General features: G+C 51.8%; 1 protein-coding gene across 3 annotated transcripts in view; it reads right to left on the reverse strand.

Annotated features, from left to right (window-relative positions):
- Positions 1-863: 863 nt before the first annotated feature.
- Positions 864-12,345, reverse strand: part of stard7 (StAR-related lipid transfer (START) domain containing 7) — a 29,694-nt gene continuing 18,212 nt past the window's right edge. For 2 of the 3 annotated variants that reach the window (XM_055662448.1, XM_055662447.1), the window contains exons 2-9: positions 9,813-10,316; positions 8,013-8,191; positions 7,429-7,478; positions 6,617-6,727; positions 5,099-5,181; positions 4,237-4,336; positions 3,518-3,602; positions 864-1,573 (exon numbers count right to left, since the gene is read on the reverse strand). In XM_055662448.1, coding sequence (XP_055518423.1) covers positions 1,410-1,573; positions 3,518-3,602; positions 4,237-4,336; positions 5,099-5,181; positions 6,617-6,727; positions 7,429-7,478; positions 8,013-8,191; positions 9,813-10,291 — 1,251 coding nt within the window. In that variant the 5' untranslated portion in view covers positions 10,292-10,316 and the 3' untranslated portion in view covers positions 864-1,409. Of the gene's footprint in view, positions 1,574-3,517; positions 3,603-4,236; positions 4,337-5,098; positions 5,182-6,616; positions 6,728-7,428; positions 7,479-8,012; positions 8,192-9,812; positions 10,317-11,386; positions 11,546-12,345 lie in introns of those variants that run through there. The other variant, XM_055662446.1, reaches the window with a different exon arrangement.

Raw genomic sequence — 12,345 nt, forward strand, 5'->3', positions numbered from 1 at the left:
CCAAAACGTCACCTCTGCCATCACAGATGCTGCTTGACCCGCTGAGTTCCTCCAGTAGTTTGTTTGTTGCTCCAGATTCCGGCATCTGCAGTCTTGTCTCGGCAACCAGAAAGGCAGGTGCATCAAATGACAGGGAAAGCTCCTTAAATCTATGCTGGAGAGAGCTGGTAATCAAACATTGTGATGTAGTGCATTGAATCCTGAGCTGAATTAAATACCGTAGCTGTCTGAAGCAGAGCCCCATCTCCTGGTGGGAAGTCGGTAATGTCATTAACTTGTGGAAGAAGGAGCTGCAGATGCTGGTTTAAACCGAAGATAGGCACAAAAAGCTGGAGTAACTCAGTGGGACAGGCAGCATCTCTGGAGAGAAGGAATAGGTCTCGACCTGAAATGTCACCCAATCCTTCTCCCAGAGATGCTGCCTGGTCCTGCTGTGTTACTCCAGCTTTGTGTGTCTATGCCAGTAACATGGTCAATATAACAGGCACTGATACAAGGTGTGTATAGGGTAGCGTTAATGTGCGGGGGTCGATGGTCAGTGCGGATGCTGTGGGCTGAAGGACTGTATCTTGCTGTATCTGTAAAGTAAATCAATCCTCCCCTCTGCACCAAGTTTGGCATTTTATCCTAATCTGTTCTCCAGCTCAGACTGTTCTCCTAATCCTTGCCCGTTCGAATAGCAACTTGCCCACTATTAACCCTGTGTCCCACCACCCTGAAGCAACCAATAGAATGCTATTAACGGGCAATGCAGCAGGGAGAGGTCAGGTGCAGCGATATAGCCAGAAGGCACGTGGGTGCTTTAAAACACCTATCTACCTGCCTGCAGACAACCGCACCAACTCCTCGTCTTCAGCCGAGAAGTCGTTACAAAATAACAGGCTTTATTTCAAAATTCTTCACCCAATATGTGAACTGAAGGGTTGAGTGAAGTACAACAGCAACCTCGACCTCGTGTTAATCAACCAATCAGTTTAAAAAAAGAGCAGAGCGAGTATTTCCAGCACACGGTTACGGACATGCAAACACACCGACACACGACAGGAGAACGCCCCTCACCCCATCCCCTCTCCTCATCCCATCCCATCCATCCGGCATCAAATACAATCATCACCTCAACTGGATGCAGTCAGTTTGGTCGGTGACTTAACCCAGGCAGGCTCTGCCCCAGTCCTGACCTGGCTCTAACCTTCCAGTTCACAAGCGGTGGCTGTTAGTACACGTCAGCAGGCAACACAACTCCTTGCACCGTAGGCCGGGGAGTCTCTCCGCCCATCTTGCACCAGTGCTGCTCTCTGCTCTGACAAGCAGTCCGATTCCTGGAAGGCTGGTGGGCCCCCAGTGGGTGATGAACCAAGGGTGCCTGGGGTGGTGGCACCTGGTGGCTGTGCCCGGCCCCGGCCTGGGGACTAGGCGTAGTCCATCTGCTGCGAGTTGCAGCTACTGTCCTTGCGCTCAGAGTGCTGCAACATGCTCTCCGAGTTCCTCACGCTGATGTAGTCCTTAATCTTGATCTCCATGTTCTTGGCTCGGACCGCTGCCGCATGAAGTTTATCCAGGAAGTCGGGCATCCCTGCAAGGGAACCATCAGACATGGGTGTTGGGCGGGAGAGACAAGGGAGGTTAATGGTCGCACGCACTGGGAATATTTCTCGGAAGATAGATACAAAACGCTGGAGTAACTCAGCGAGACAGGCAGCATCTCTGGAGAGAAGGAATTGGTGACGTTTCGGGTCGAGACCCTTCTTCAGGCTTAACGGAAGGGTCTCAACCCAAAAAGTCACCCATTCCTTCTCTCCAGAGATACTGCCTGTTCCGCTGAGTTACTCCAGCATTTTGTATCCATCTTCAGTTTAACATGCCTGTTAACACTCCCTCTTCTCCCCTCTCCCATCAGGCAAGAGGTACAGGTGTGTGAAAATCCACACCTCCAGATTCAGGGGCAGTTTCATCCTGTCACCAACCAGTTTTGTTTAGCCCAGAATCTACAGTCTCGTGTCCAGGGTTAAACCGCTGCCTTTACTTCTTTAAAGTATCTTACAAAGCTTTCTGCTTACACCATCGTGCTCTGCATTGCCAAATAATTGTTGAAGATGTTACAGAGATTCATGTTGACTCACTATGTCAGTGATGCTCCACTGGTCAGCAGTGGTTAAGACATTATTGAGCTTGAAGTTCACACAGTGAGGCTAGTGCAGCATGTTGCACCATGACAGCCCTGCTGTTGCAGCCATGGGCTGCAGCACAGACTGCAACAGCAGGGCTTTCATTTCTCTCTCCCACCCCACAGCACACCCCTAGCTAGAGGAAACAAGCTCAACTAGACTTGCCACTGCTGGCTACTGAGAGCCTGCTGTGCGTGCGTGCGCACTGATGGAGAGAGATGGCTCACCCCTGCTTCACCTGACTGTGACAAACGACCAGAGAGTTTCTCACTACACTGGCCAGTGTGGAGTCAGAGACGAGGCAAGGGGTCAGCCTTGTACAACACCGTGTGGTCCCCCGGACCCCTAAACCCAAGGTGAGGAGCCGGACGTGGGAGCTCACCATAATGTGCTGCAATGGCAACTTGAATTTCACTGCACCAAGTGTATGTGACAATAAATCAACCTTTGAGTACACACCGCTGTAATGTTGCTGTCTGCTGCTGCTACTCAGAGGCCCTCCCACCAGGTGGAGACGTGCCCGCTTGCTCACGGTGCTGTGCACGGGGCTCCTGATCCCCAGGACATGGAACCTGATGCTGGAGTCCGTGGTAAGGTTGGCAGCCGTGGTGTCGACACCTCCACCCCAGCCCCACCCCACTCCACCCCCTGGGCCCCACACACCCCACCCCAGCCCCTGGGTCCTGCCCACCCCCACCTCACCCCAGCCCCTGGGCCCCAACACCCAAACCCCACCCCACCCCACCCACCCACCCACCCCCTGGGCCCCAACACCCCACCCTGGCCCCCCCCACCCCCTGGGCCCCAACACCCCACCCCAGCCACCCCACCCCCTGGGTCCCAAACACCTCACCCCAGCCCCTCACCCCACCCCTGGGTCCTGCCACCCCCACCCCAGCCCCCTGGGTCCCAACATCCCCCCCACCCACCCCCTGGGCCCCAACACCCACCCCAGCCCCTGGGCCCCAAACACCCCCCCACCCCAGCCCCTGGGTCCCAACACCCCACTCCAGCCCCTGGGTCCCAACACCCCACTCCACCCCCTGGGCCCCAACACCCCACCCCAGCCCCTGGGGGTCCCAACACCCCACTCCACCCCCTGGGCCCCAACACCCCACCCCAGCCCCTGGGGCCCACCCCATCCCCTGGGCCCCACCCCACCCCAGCCCCTGGGTCCCACCCCCACCCCACCCCATCCCATCCCCTGGGCCCCAACACCCCACCCCATCCCCTGGGCCCCACCTCACCCCAACCCCCCCCCCATCCCTGGGCCCCCCACACCACCCCACCCCACCCCATCCCCTGGGCCCCAACACCTCACCTCACCCCAGCCCCTGGGTCCTGCCACTTACCACTGGACATCATCCAGCTGACACAATAACGTGGGAAGACGGTCTGTGGATCATCGCTGTAGGTGAGCAGGTAATCAAAGCCGTTCTGTGGGACGGACGGACGGATGGACGGACAGTGAAGAGCAAAGGGGTGAAGCCGTTACAGAAACAAGTACACATACTGGCGAACAAGGCAACACAAAGCAACGGGTCCAGTCTCGATGCAGACTGGTGCCCCTCACATCAGCCCAACACTCTCCTCACTTGTTAAACAAACTACACCAGCCCTTGCGCGGTGAGAAAACGCCAGCATTTTTATACATTTCATAAATTGGTGCTGCCTCGCCCGCTGAGTTTCCCCAGCATTTTGTGTATACCTTCTTGCATTGCTTGTGGAGTACAAGATAAGGTGAGAGCCAGACGCCCCATCGCACGCTGGTTTCAGCAGACAATCCTACATTACTTTCACTACAAGCTTCTACATCCAGATTCCAACAGCAGCAGCATTTATTTTGCACTATTTTGTACCCATTATCTCCTCTGTACACACTGTGGGCGGCTTGAGTGTAATCAGCTATTGTTTTTATCTTTGACTGGATAGCACGCAACAAAAGCTTTACACTGTACCTCGCTACACGTGACAATAATAAACTAGACTCCTCCACCCACTCTTGCACACTGGTCTGGCTCGACTTGTGGAACCCCAACATCACTGTTCTATGTGCAATACCCAACCTTACCTCATCAAATGACCGGTGTGGCTTGATGACCATCCGGGACTCGTACGACGTGACCCGCACACAGTTGGGGTGTTCGGGCACATGCGGATGCTCCACAGCCCTGCCCAAAACAGATGAGATATTACGCTCCCTCACTGTTATACCTTGCCCCAAGCTGCCCACAACTCCACATCATCCATTTCAAGAGCGAATTAGATTTAGCTCTTAGGGCTAACGGAATCAGGGGATATGGGGGGAAAGCAGGAACGGGGTACTGATTGTGGATGATCAGCCATGATCACATTGAATGGCAATGCAGGCTCGAAGGGCCGAGTGGCCTACTCCTGCACCAACTGTCTATGTTTCTGCCCTCTTCCTGATACTGGATACCAAGGATCCAAGACATTATAGATGTTAGATGGAAGAATGGATTGGAGATAAGTGTGTAACACTGGAGTTTACACCCTACACTGAGAATCAGCCAAAAAAACCCTTCGGCCCATCCAGTCCTTGCCAAGATTCTGTCCCTCGAGTCTGTAATTAGACTCTATGCAGGGACTGCATGGTGGCGCAGCGGTAGAGTTGCTGCAACCCAAGTTTGATCTAGACTACGGGTGCTGTCTATACAGAGTTTGTATGGTTTCCCCGTGACCGAGTGGGTGCTCTGGTTTCCTCCCACATTGCAAACACGTGCAGGTTTGTAGGTTCATTAACTTCTGTAAATTGTTCCTTGCGTGTGGGAAAGTGCTAGTGTACTGGTCAGCGTGGACTCGGTGGGCCAAAGTGCCTGATTCCAAACTAAACTAACCTAAGTGAATGTGAGGGAATGTTGAGTCCAGCGTGTATTGTGCATCAATAAAGAGAGAAGTCCGCACATCCTCACCTGGATAACATCACCATTGTGTTGTTTTGTTCGTCCACATGGTAGCGTCTGATGTAGAGGTAATCCCTCGAGTACATGGGGTACTGCAGATGGAGTCAAACACACAAATGGTTAGCTTGCTATAGGCTGGTTATTAATTTATTGTGTATCTCTCTGCTTGTTATTATGTAATGGCGCTACAAAGCTGCAGTATGTAAGAGTTTCACTGATCCCATGCCGATACGTGTGACAAATAAACACCCTTGTCTCATCACTACCATTATGCATCACCTTTCCTTCACTTTTAATCACATCCTGTAACTGAAGAAGATCTGACCTCTGTCTTTCCACTGGATAACTCAGTACTGACAATGGCCTGCACATCTGAAACGTGCAGTATCTGATCATAGCCATGGAGCAAGATAAATCTGGAGCTGGCCTGCTGTGTTTCTACACAATAACATGCGTTCCACAGATAAGGACACCCCCCCAACATAGCAACATGCTGAACACAAGCACCCAGAGGGAGAAACAAAACTCAACATCACATTCTTCGCTGAAGTTTGGTGAAGACGTTAAAAATATGAATTGATCTGTCTGTCTGGATGGATGGATGACTTTATTGAGTGAAGGGCATGCTGGTGGAGGCAGAGACCATGGGGGCATTTAAGAGGCTTTTGGATAGGCAACATGGATATGCAGGGAATGAAGGAGAATATATAATGTACAGGCAGGGTAGATTAGTTTAATGACAGCATGTTGGGCATGGACATTGTGGGAGGAAGGACCTGTTACTGCAGTCTTCAACCTTCTCTCCTGAGTGGCTGCATTAAACACCTTTAGCACCTCTCAATGAACTCTTAAAGCAAGTCTCATTTGCCTCCCGCTCCAACGATAGTGGCATTGAAGTGCCAGTAGACAAAAGTGCTGGAGAAACTCAGCAGGTGCAGCAGCATCAATGGAGCGAAGGAAATAGGCAACGTTTCGGGCCGAAATCCTTCCGGGTTTCGGCCCGAAACGTTGCCTATTTCCTTCAGACTGAAGAAGGGTTTCAACCCGAAACGTTGCCTATTTCCTTCAGGCTGAAGAAGGGTTTCAACCCGAAACCCGAAAAATTTCAGCCCGAAATTTCCTTCGCTCCATAGATGCTGCTGCACCCGCTGAGTTTCTCCAGCACTTTTGTCTACCTTCGATTTTCCAGCATCTGCAGTTCCTTCTTAAGATTGAAGTGCCATTTGGATAGGCACGTGGATGCGGAGGGAATGGAGGGATTTGGATCACGTGCAGGTAGTGGAGATTAGTTAATCTGGGATCATGCTCCAGACATGCTGCCTGTCCCGCTGAGTTACTCCTCTATCTTTGGTTTGAACCAGCATCTACAGTTCCTTCATACATTCTTAATGGGTGCACAGATCTGCTCATGATGTACAATGGTTCAGGTGCAGGTGCAGGAGCAGGAGCGGGCAGCAGGTAAGCTAGTGGGAACCACTGGAGGGGAGGAGCATGGTGCAGAGACAACAAGACGGCAGCCGTGCTTACCGGGAAATGTGTGACCCAGTGGACAACCTCGGAGCCGGACGCCTCATCTCGCTCCACCACTTCCAGCTTAATCACCAGCTCGTCCCATTTCTTCCTGTACTCCGTGTCCAGCTGTGTGGAGAGACTCCATTAGTCCATGCGGCAGAGAGGGGCTTTCTTTCTTCCAACAGCAGCAGCAGGAGGAGTAACCCAGGGAATGGTCACCTGCCACCCTTTGCCCCAGGACCCAAGGCGATAAACGATCCTGACCACGGGTCAAGCTGGGGGCAGATGAGCTGAAGGAGAGGCGTGACTGGGGGTCAGAGCTGGTGCTCAGACTGTGCGACGGGTTGCAAAGGTGGGCGGTGAGGAGGGAGAGCGAGGTGGCATGGTGGGCGGGCGGGCTCCAGGGAGGCTGCCTCCCATGGACAACGTCCCAACATCACCAGCAGACAGCGCGAGAGGGGAAGGCTGGACACACTCAACAGTGAGGGAAGAGAAGGGAAGGCTCATTGTACATGAAAAGCTTTTGTTGCGTGCTAACCAGTCAGTAGAAAGACAAGACATGATTACAATCGAGCCATTGACAGTGTAGGAGTGTGGAGTGATTGTAGAACTGCTGCTGTGGCGAGCTCACTAATAGTCGCTGGGTTGGGCCACCTCTTCGTGGGGAGAAAGGGTTCTGAATGTGAAGACAAGAATACGCCACTTCCCAGTTATATTGTAAATCCTTTCACTGAATGAACTGAATAAGATGCAACATTACACCTCCTGCACTCTGTAGGATTCATTCACCCTGTAGTGTCTGCTCGCCACACCATGATCAGACATACCTGCACGTTGAAGAACTGCCGTGGGGTAACGTCCGTGTATGTTCCATAAACTGTGGAGGAGAAGACAAACAAATCAATGTCCTTGTCTAAATTAAAGTAAGGGAAAGTATCCCACGCCAGGGGGCCACATGAGTGGCACGGGTGGGGGACATTTTTGTGGAACTTAAAAGACTTATAAACGGTATTGAACAATCTCTATAGCCGACGAAAATGCTGGATGGAATTTTCGCACTGTGAACACATTGTATATATTTATTACTTGGACAGGGGGCCACAGAGTGGCACGGGTGGGTGGGGGACAGTTTGGTGGAATTTGACAAATGTAAAAAATTGTACTGGAAAAATTTGTATAGTCTCCGAAAATGTCGGATGAATTTTGTTTGTTCGAATGGTTCAGGAATTGTATATATTTATCAATTGAATAAAGTCTATTTTGAAATTTAAAAAAATAAATCAATGTCCTTGTCTCTCAACAACGGCACAACGTAGCTCTACAGGACCAACGTTGGTTGGGCTTTGGTAGGGATGGGGTGTGTATGGTGGTAGTGCCGTCCCTGGTAGGGGTGAGTGCGGGAGTGCCGTACCTCGGTACTGGTAGAGGTGGCTGCCCGGGATAGGCCGGCGCCACAGTCGGAAGCTGCACTGGGCCATCACCAGTTCCCACGCATTGCCGTGCCGGTGATGTTCCTCGCATGACACGGGTGCTCTCCCCGGCGGCTTCTCCTCCATCAGCGAGTCCACGTCTCTGAAATCATTCACGCACCTGCACCACAGAAGCAACCGTTCACAACATGGGGTAATGGGCTGAGAAAATAAACCCCCAAACATCCAGCCCCAACTCCCCCGACATCCCCACTATCACACACACACAACACACAATCAACAAGGCAAGCACACTGTACAGACATTACAGTCACCACCAAAGATCTTATAGTCACCACATTCACAGCAGAAGCATGCAGCCTTCAGCCCAGACATCCCTACACCCAGGCACTCCCTCTGTCTCCCCTCCAGACTGTCCCCCTCCCTCCCCAATCCTTCTCGTCTCCTTAATGATCCCCGCTCCCTGCACCCCATACTCTTCTGCCTGGTCAGCCCCACCTTCTCTTGCTATCTACCTCCCCACCCCCGCACTCACCACCTCTGCACAGCCCGTCCTGCATGTCCCAACCTCACCCCTGTCCCCTTCCGCCCTGTCCACCCCCTCCAATCTGCTGCCCATTTCTGCACCCCACCCCCTCTTGTGTCCTGCTTGCTCCACTCCCCTCACTGCCCGCCCCCTAACCCTGACATCACTCCCGTTCTGCACCCCCTCCCCTTCACCGCGACTCCTTCTCACCTTCGTGCTGTGTTGCTTTCTCACCGTTTATCAGCTGACAGGCCCGGCCCACCCCAATGCTAACATTATGTTTCCATTTTATCTTGCCGTTGTTTCTGAAGGTCACGTCACAGTTGCAACACAGACTCCAGCCACTCAACTAAACTGCTGCTGTTTATGATGTCGTTTAGTTTGGAGATACAGCGCGGAAATAGGCCCTTCGGCCCACCAGGTCCGTGCCAGCCAGCGATCCCCACACACTAACACCATCCTACACACACTAGGGACAATTTTTACATTTACCAAGCCAATTAACCTACAAACCTCTACGTCTTTGGAGTGTGGGAGGAAACCAAAGATCTCAGAGAAAACCCACGCTGTCACTGTGAGAATGTAAAATCTCCGTGCCGACAGCGCCCGTAGTCAGGATCAAACCTGGGTCTCCGGCGGCGTGAGGCAGCAACTACTGCTGCACCACCATGCTGCCCAATGATCTTTTATCTTCTACCCTGCCCTCCATCTGTTTACCATCAGCATCTTGCTCTATCTTCTCCAAACCTTTGCAACATGACCGTCAGAAAAACGTACAAATCCACAGAGAAATACAAGCAGAAACAGCCAAGTCTAGACTCGTCCTCAAACACCTTTAGAAATGTCAAGACTACTAGACAAGGTCAGGCAGCATCCGTGGAGCATGGATAGGTGACGTTTCACACAGTGCTGGAGTAACTCAGCGGGTCAGGCAGCATCCGTGTGGAGCATGGATAGGTGACGTTTCACAGAGTGCTGGAGTAACTCAGCGGGTCAGGCAGCATCTGTGGAGAATATGGATAGGTGACGTTTCACAGAGTGCTGGAGTAACTCAGCGGGTCAGGCAGCATCTGTGGAGAATATGGATAGGTGACGTTTCACAGAGTGCTGGAGTAACTCGCTCTGTGTCTACCTTTGCATCTGCAGTTGTTTCCTACACACCAGGTCCATTCCCTCCACTGATGTTCCCCCAGAATTGTGTTTGGCTCAAGACCCCAACATCCGCACGTTTCTCGTGTCTCCAGCGCACACCCACCTTTGCAACTCCTCGTCATGGATCTTCTCTTCGTCCCACATGAAAACAGCCGCAAAAGCCATCACCAGCTTGCCAGATCCCGAGTGTCTGCTCTGGAATTTGCGCCAGAGGTTGGTGAAGAGGCTCTTGCGGGAGCGCTCCGAGTACAGGTTGTTGTAGAGCTGCCCGATCTGCTGCGCTCGCCGCAGCCTCTGCCCAGTCACATAGCTGCACTGGCTGGCCAGGATGGACACCATCTTCTTCCTCTCGCCCCTCGGGGCCATGGCTCCCGCTGCACTCCAGCCTTCCCTCAGGAGGCCAAGAGCCCACCGCAGGGCACTGCCAACCTGCCTCCTCCATGCAGCCAGCAGTTCGGCCTCACGCCGGCCCTGCCCGTGGCTGGAGGAGCAAGCGGACTGCAGGCAGTGAGAGTACAGCCCGCTGAACGGCTTGGAGCGGGCGGAATTCAGCAGGAGAGCCGGTCTCTTTACGGTCAACATTGTGCAGGAGCAAATGATCAGAGCTCTGCAAAAAAAGAAACACAAGAGAAAATAAATGAAAGGTTACGCTCAGAACTTTTGCACACAAGTTCATAGTTATAGGAGTAGAATTAGGCCATTTGGCCCATCGAGTCCACTCCGCCATTCAATCATGGCTGACGACCCGAAACGTCACCCATTCATTCTCTCCAGAGATGCTGCCTGTCCGCTGAGTTACCCGCTGAGTTACTCCAGCATGTTGCATCTATCTTTGATTTAAACTAGCATCTGCAGTTCTTTCGAACACATACATTCATACAGTAAGTCACAGGAGCAGAATTAGCCCATTCGGCCCATCAAGTGGACTCGGTGGGCTGAAGGGTCTGTTTCCATGCTGTATCTCTAAACTACACTAAATGGACAGACATCGTTTGTGAGGCAGGGCCCTTCTTTAAGAGACATTTACACAAGGAAGAGAAGGGTCTAGACTTGAAACATCATCCCCCCACAGATGCTGCCTGACCCGCTGAGTCCCTCCAGTAATTTGGATTTTTCTCAAGGTTACAGCATCTGGGAGTCTCTGCTGTCATAACTTCTAGGAGCAGAATTAGGCCATTCGCCCATCGGTTCTACTCGGCCATTCAATCATGGCCGCTCTATCTTCCCCTCTCAACCCCATTCTTCTGCCTTCACCCCATAACCTCTGACACCCGTTCCTTTCCTTTCTTCACGGGGTGTTGCTCCCGACCTAGGACAGAGAGAAGAGGTCCGAAGAAGTGTCTCGACCCGAAATGTCACCCATTCCTTCTCTCCAGACGCAGGCTGGCCCGCTGAGTTACTCCAGCTTTTTGTGCCTATCTTCCGTTTAAACCAGCATCTGCAGGTCCTTACACACTTCCTACAAAAAGCAGGAACAGGGTACTGATTGTGGATCAGCTATGATCACATTGAATGGCGGTGCTGGCTCGAATGGCCTACTCCTACAGCTACTTCCCATGTGTGATAATGCAAATACTAAATGCCACTGCTATGGGGTGCTGCAACCAAAAATAATTCATTCGATTATTTACAACCATGTGCACACACAGTACGAAATAAATGACGAACAAAACCCACCAGCATTCCAGGCCGCCCTTTGCTGTGCAGAGTCGGTGATTTTCATGCAGCAGCCTCTGTGTGTGTCCCAGTGACCGAGCAGTGGCCGTGCTGCCCTCAACCTGTCAATCAGCGCTCCCGGGCCCGGGCATGCGCAGCGCAACCTAACCTGCTGCCTCCGGCAACAAGTTTGGCTGCACCGTGAGGATAGGGGACCCACCGCCTGCCTGCAATGAACGTTTCACTGCTGTAAGCGCAATCCAATGCACTGGCACCGGGATAAAGCGTTGCAGCTACAGATGCATTCATGCATATCATCATTTACCCCACCAACACACACACACAAAACATCTTTACAAATAAAATGTAAAGGAAACTGCAAGACAGCTAGGAATTGCAATGAGCGACAGCGCGGGGCGTGTGCAGCAGGTCATTGCTGGTGTTGCAGCTAGTTTACTAAACTTCAAACGCTAAACAAAACTCAACTACATTCACAGCGATTTTATTCCTGGATTATAAATCTGCAGTAGAGTTCGTAACTGTACTTGCAGTTACTCCAGCATATTATGTTTATCTTTGGTGTAAACCAGCATCTGCAGTTCCTTCTTAAACATCTTAGTGTAAACCACCATCTGCAGTTCCTTCCAACACTTACTCCAGCATTTTATGTTTATCTTTGACTCACCACCTAACCTGTTTTAATTAGCAGACTTTAATTTGACTCAAAGATAGACCCAAAATGCTGCCGTCCCCCTGAAAAAAACTGCAAGGGAGCATTTCTGGATAGAAGGAATGGGTGACGTTTTGGGTCGAGACCCTTCTTCAGACTGAATCAGGGAAGAGGGAGATAGAGATAAGGTGTGAAAACGAGAGAAAGGATGTGGATCAAGGAGAATGTAGAATAGACCATTGTTAGCTGGGAGAAGGTAAGAACAAAGCAAACAGATGAAATGTAAACGAGAACAGTCAGACTAGCCAGA

Source organism: Leucoraja erinacea, chromosome 35 (genome assembly GCF_028641065.1).
Source record: "Leucoraja erinacea ecotype New England chromosome 35, Leri_hhj_1, whole genome shotgun sequence".
In the NCBI taxonomy this organism is placed as follows: Eukaryota; Metazoa; Chordata; class Chondrichthyes; order Rajiformes; family Rajidae; genus Leucoraja; species Leucoraja erinaceus.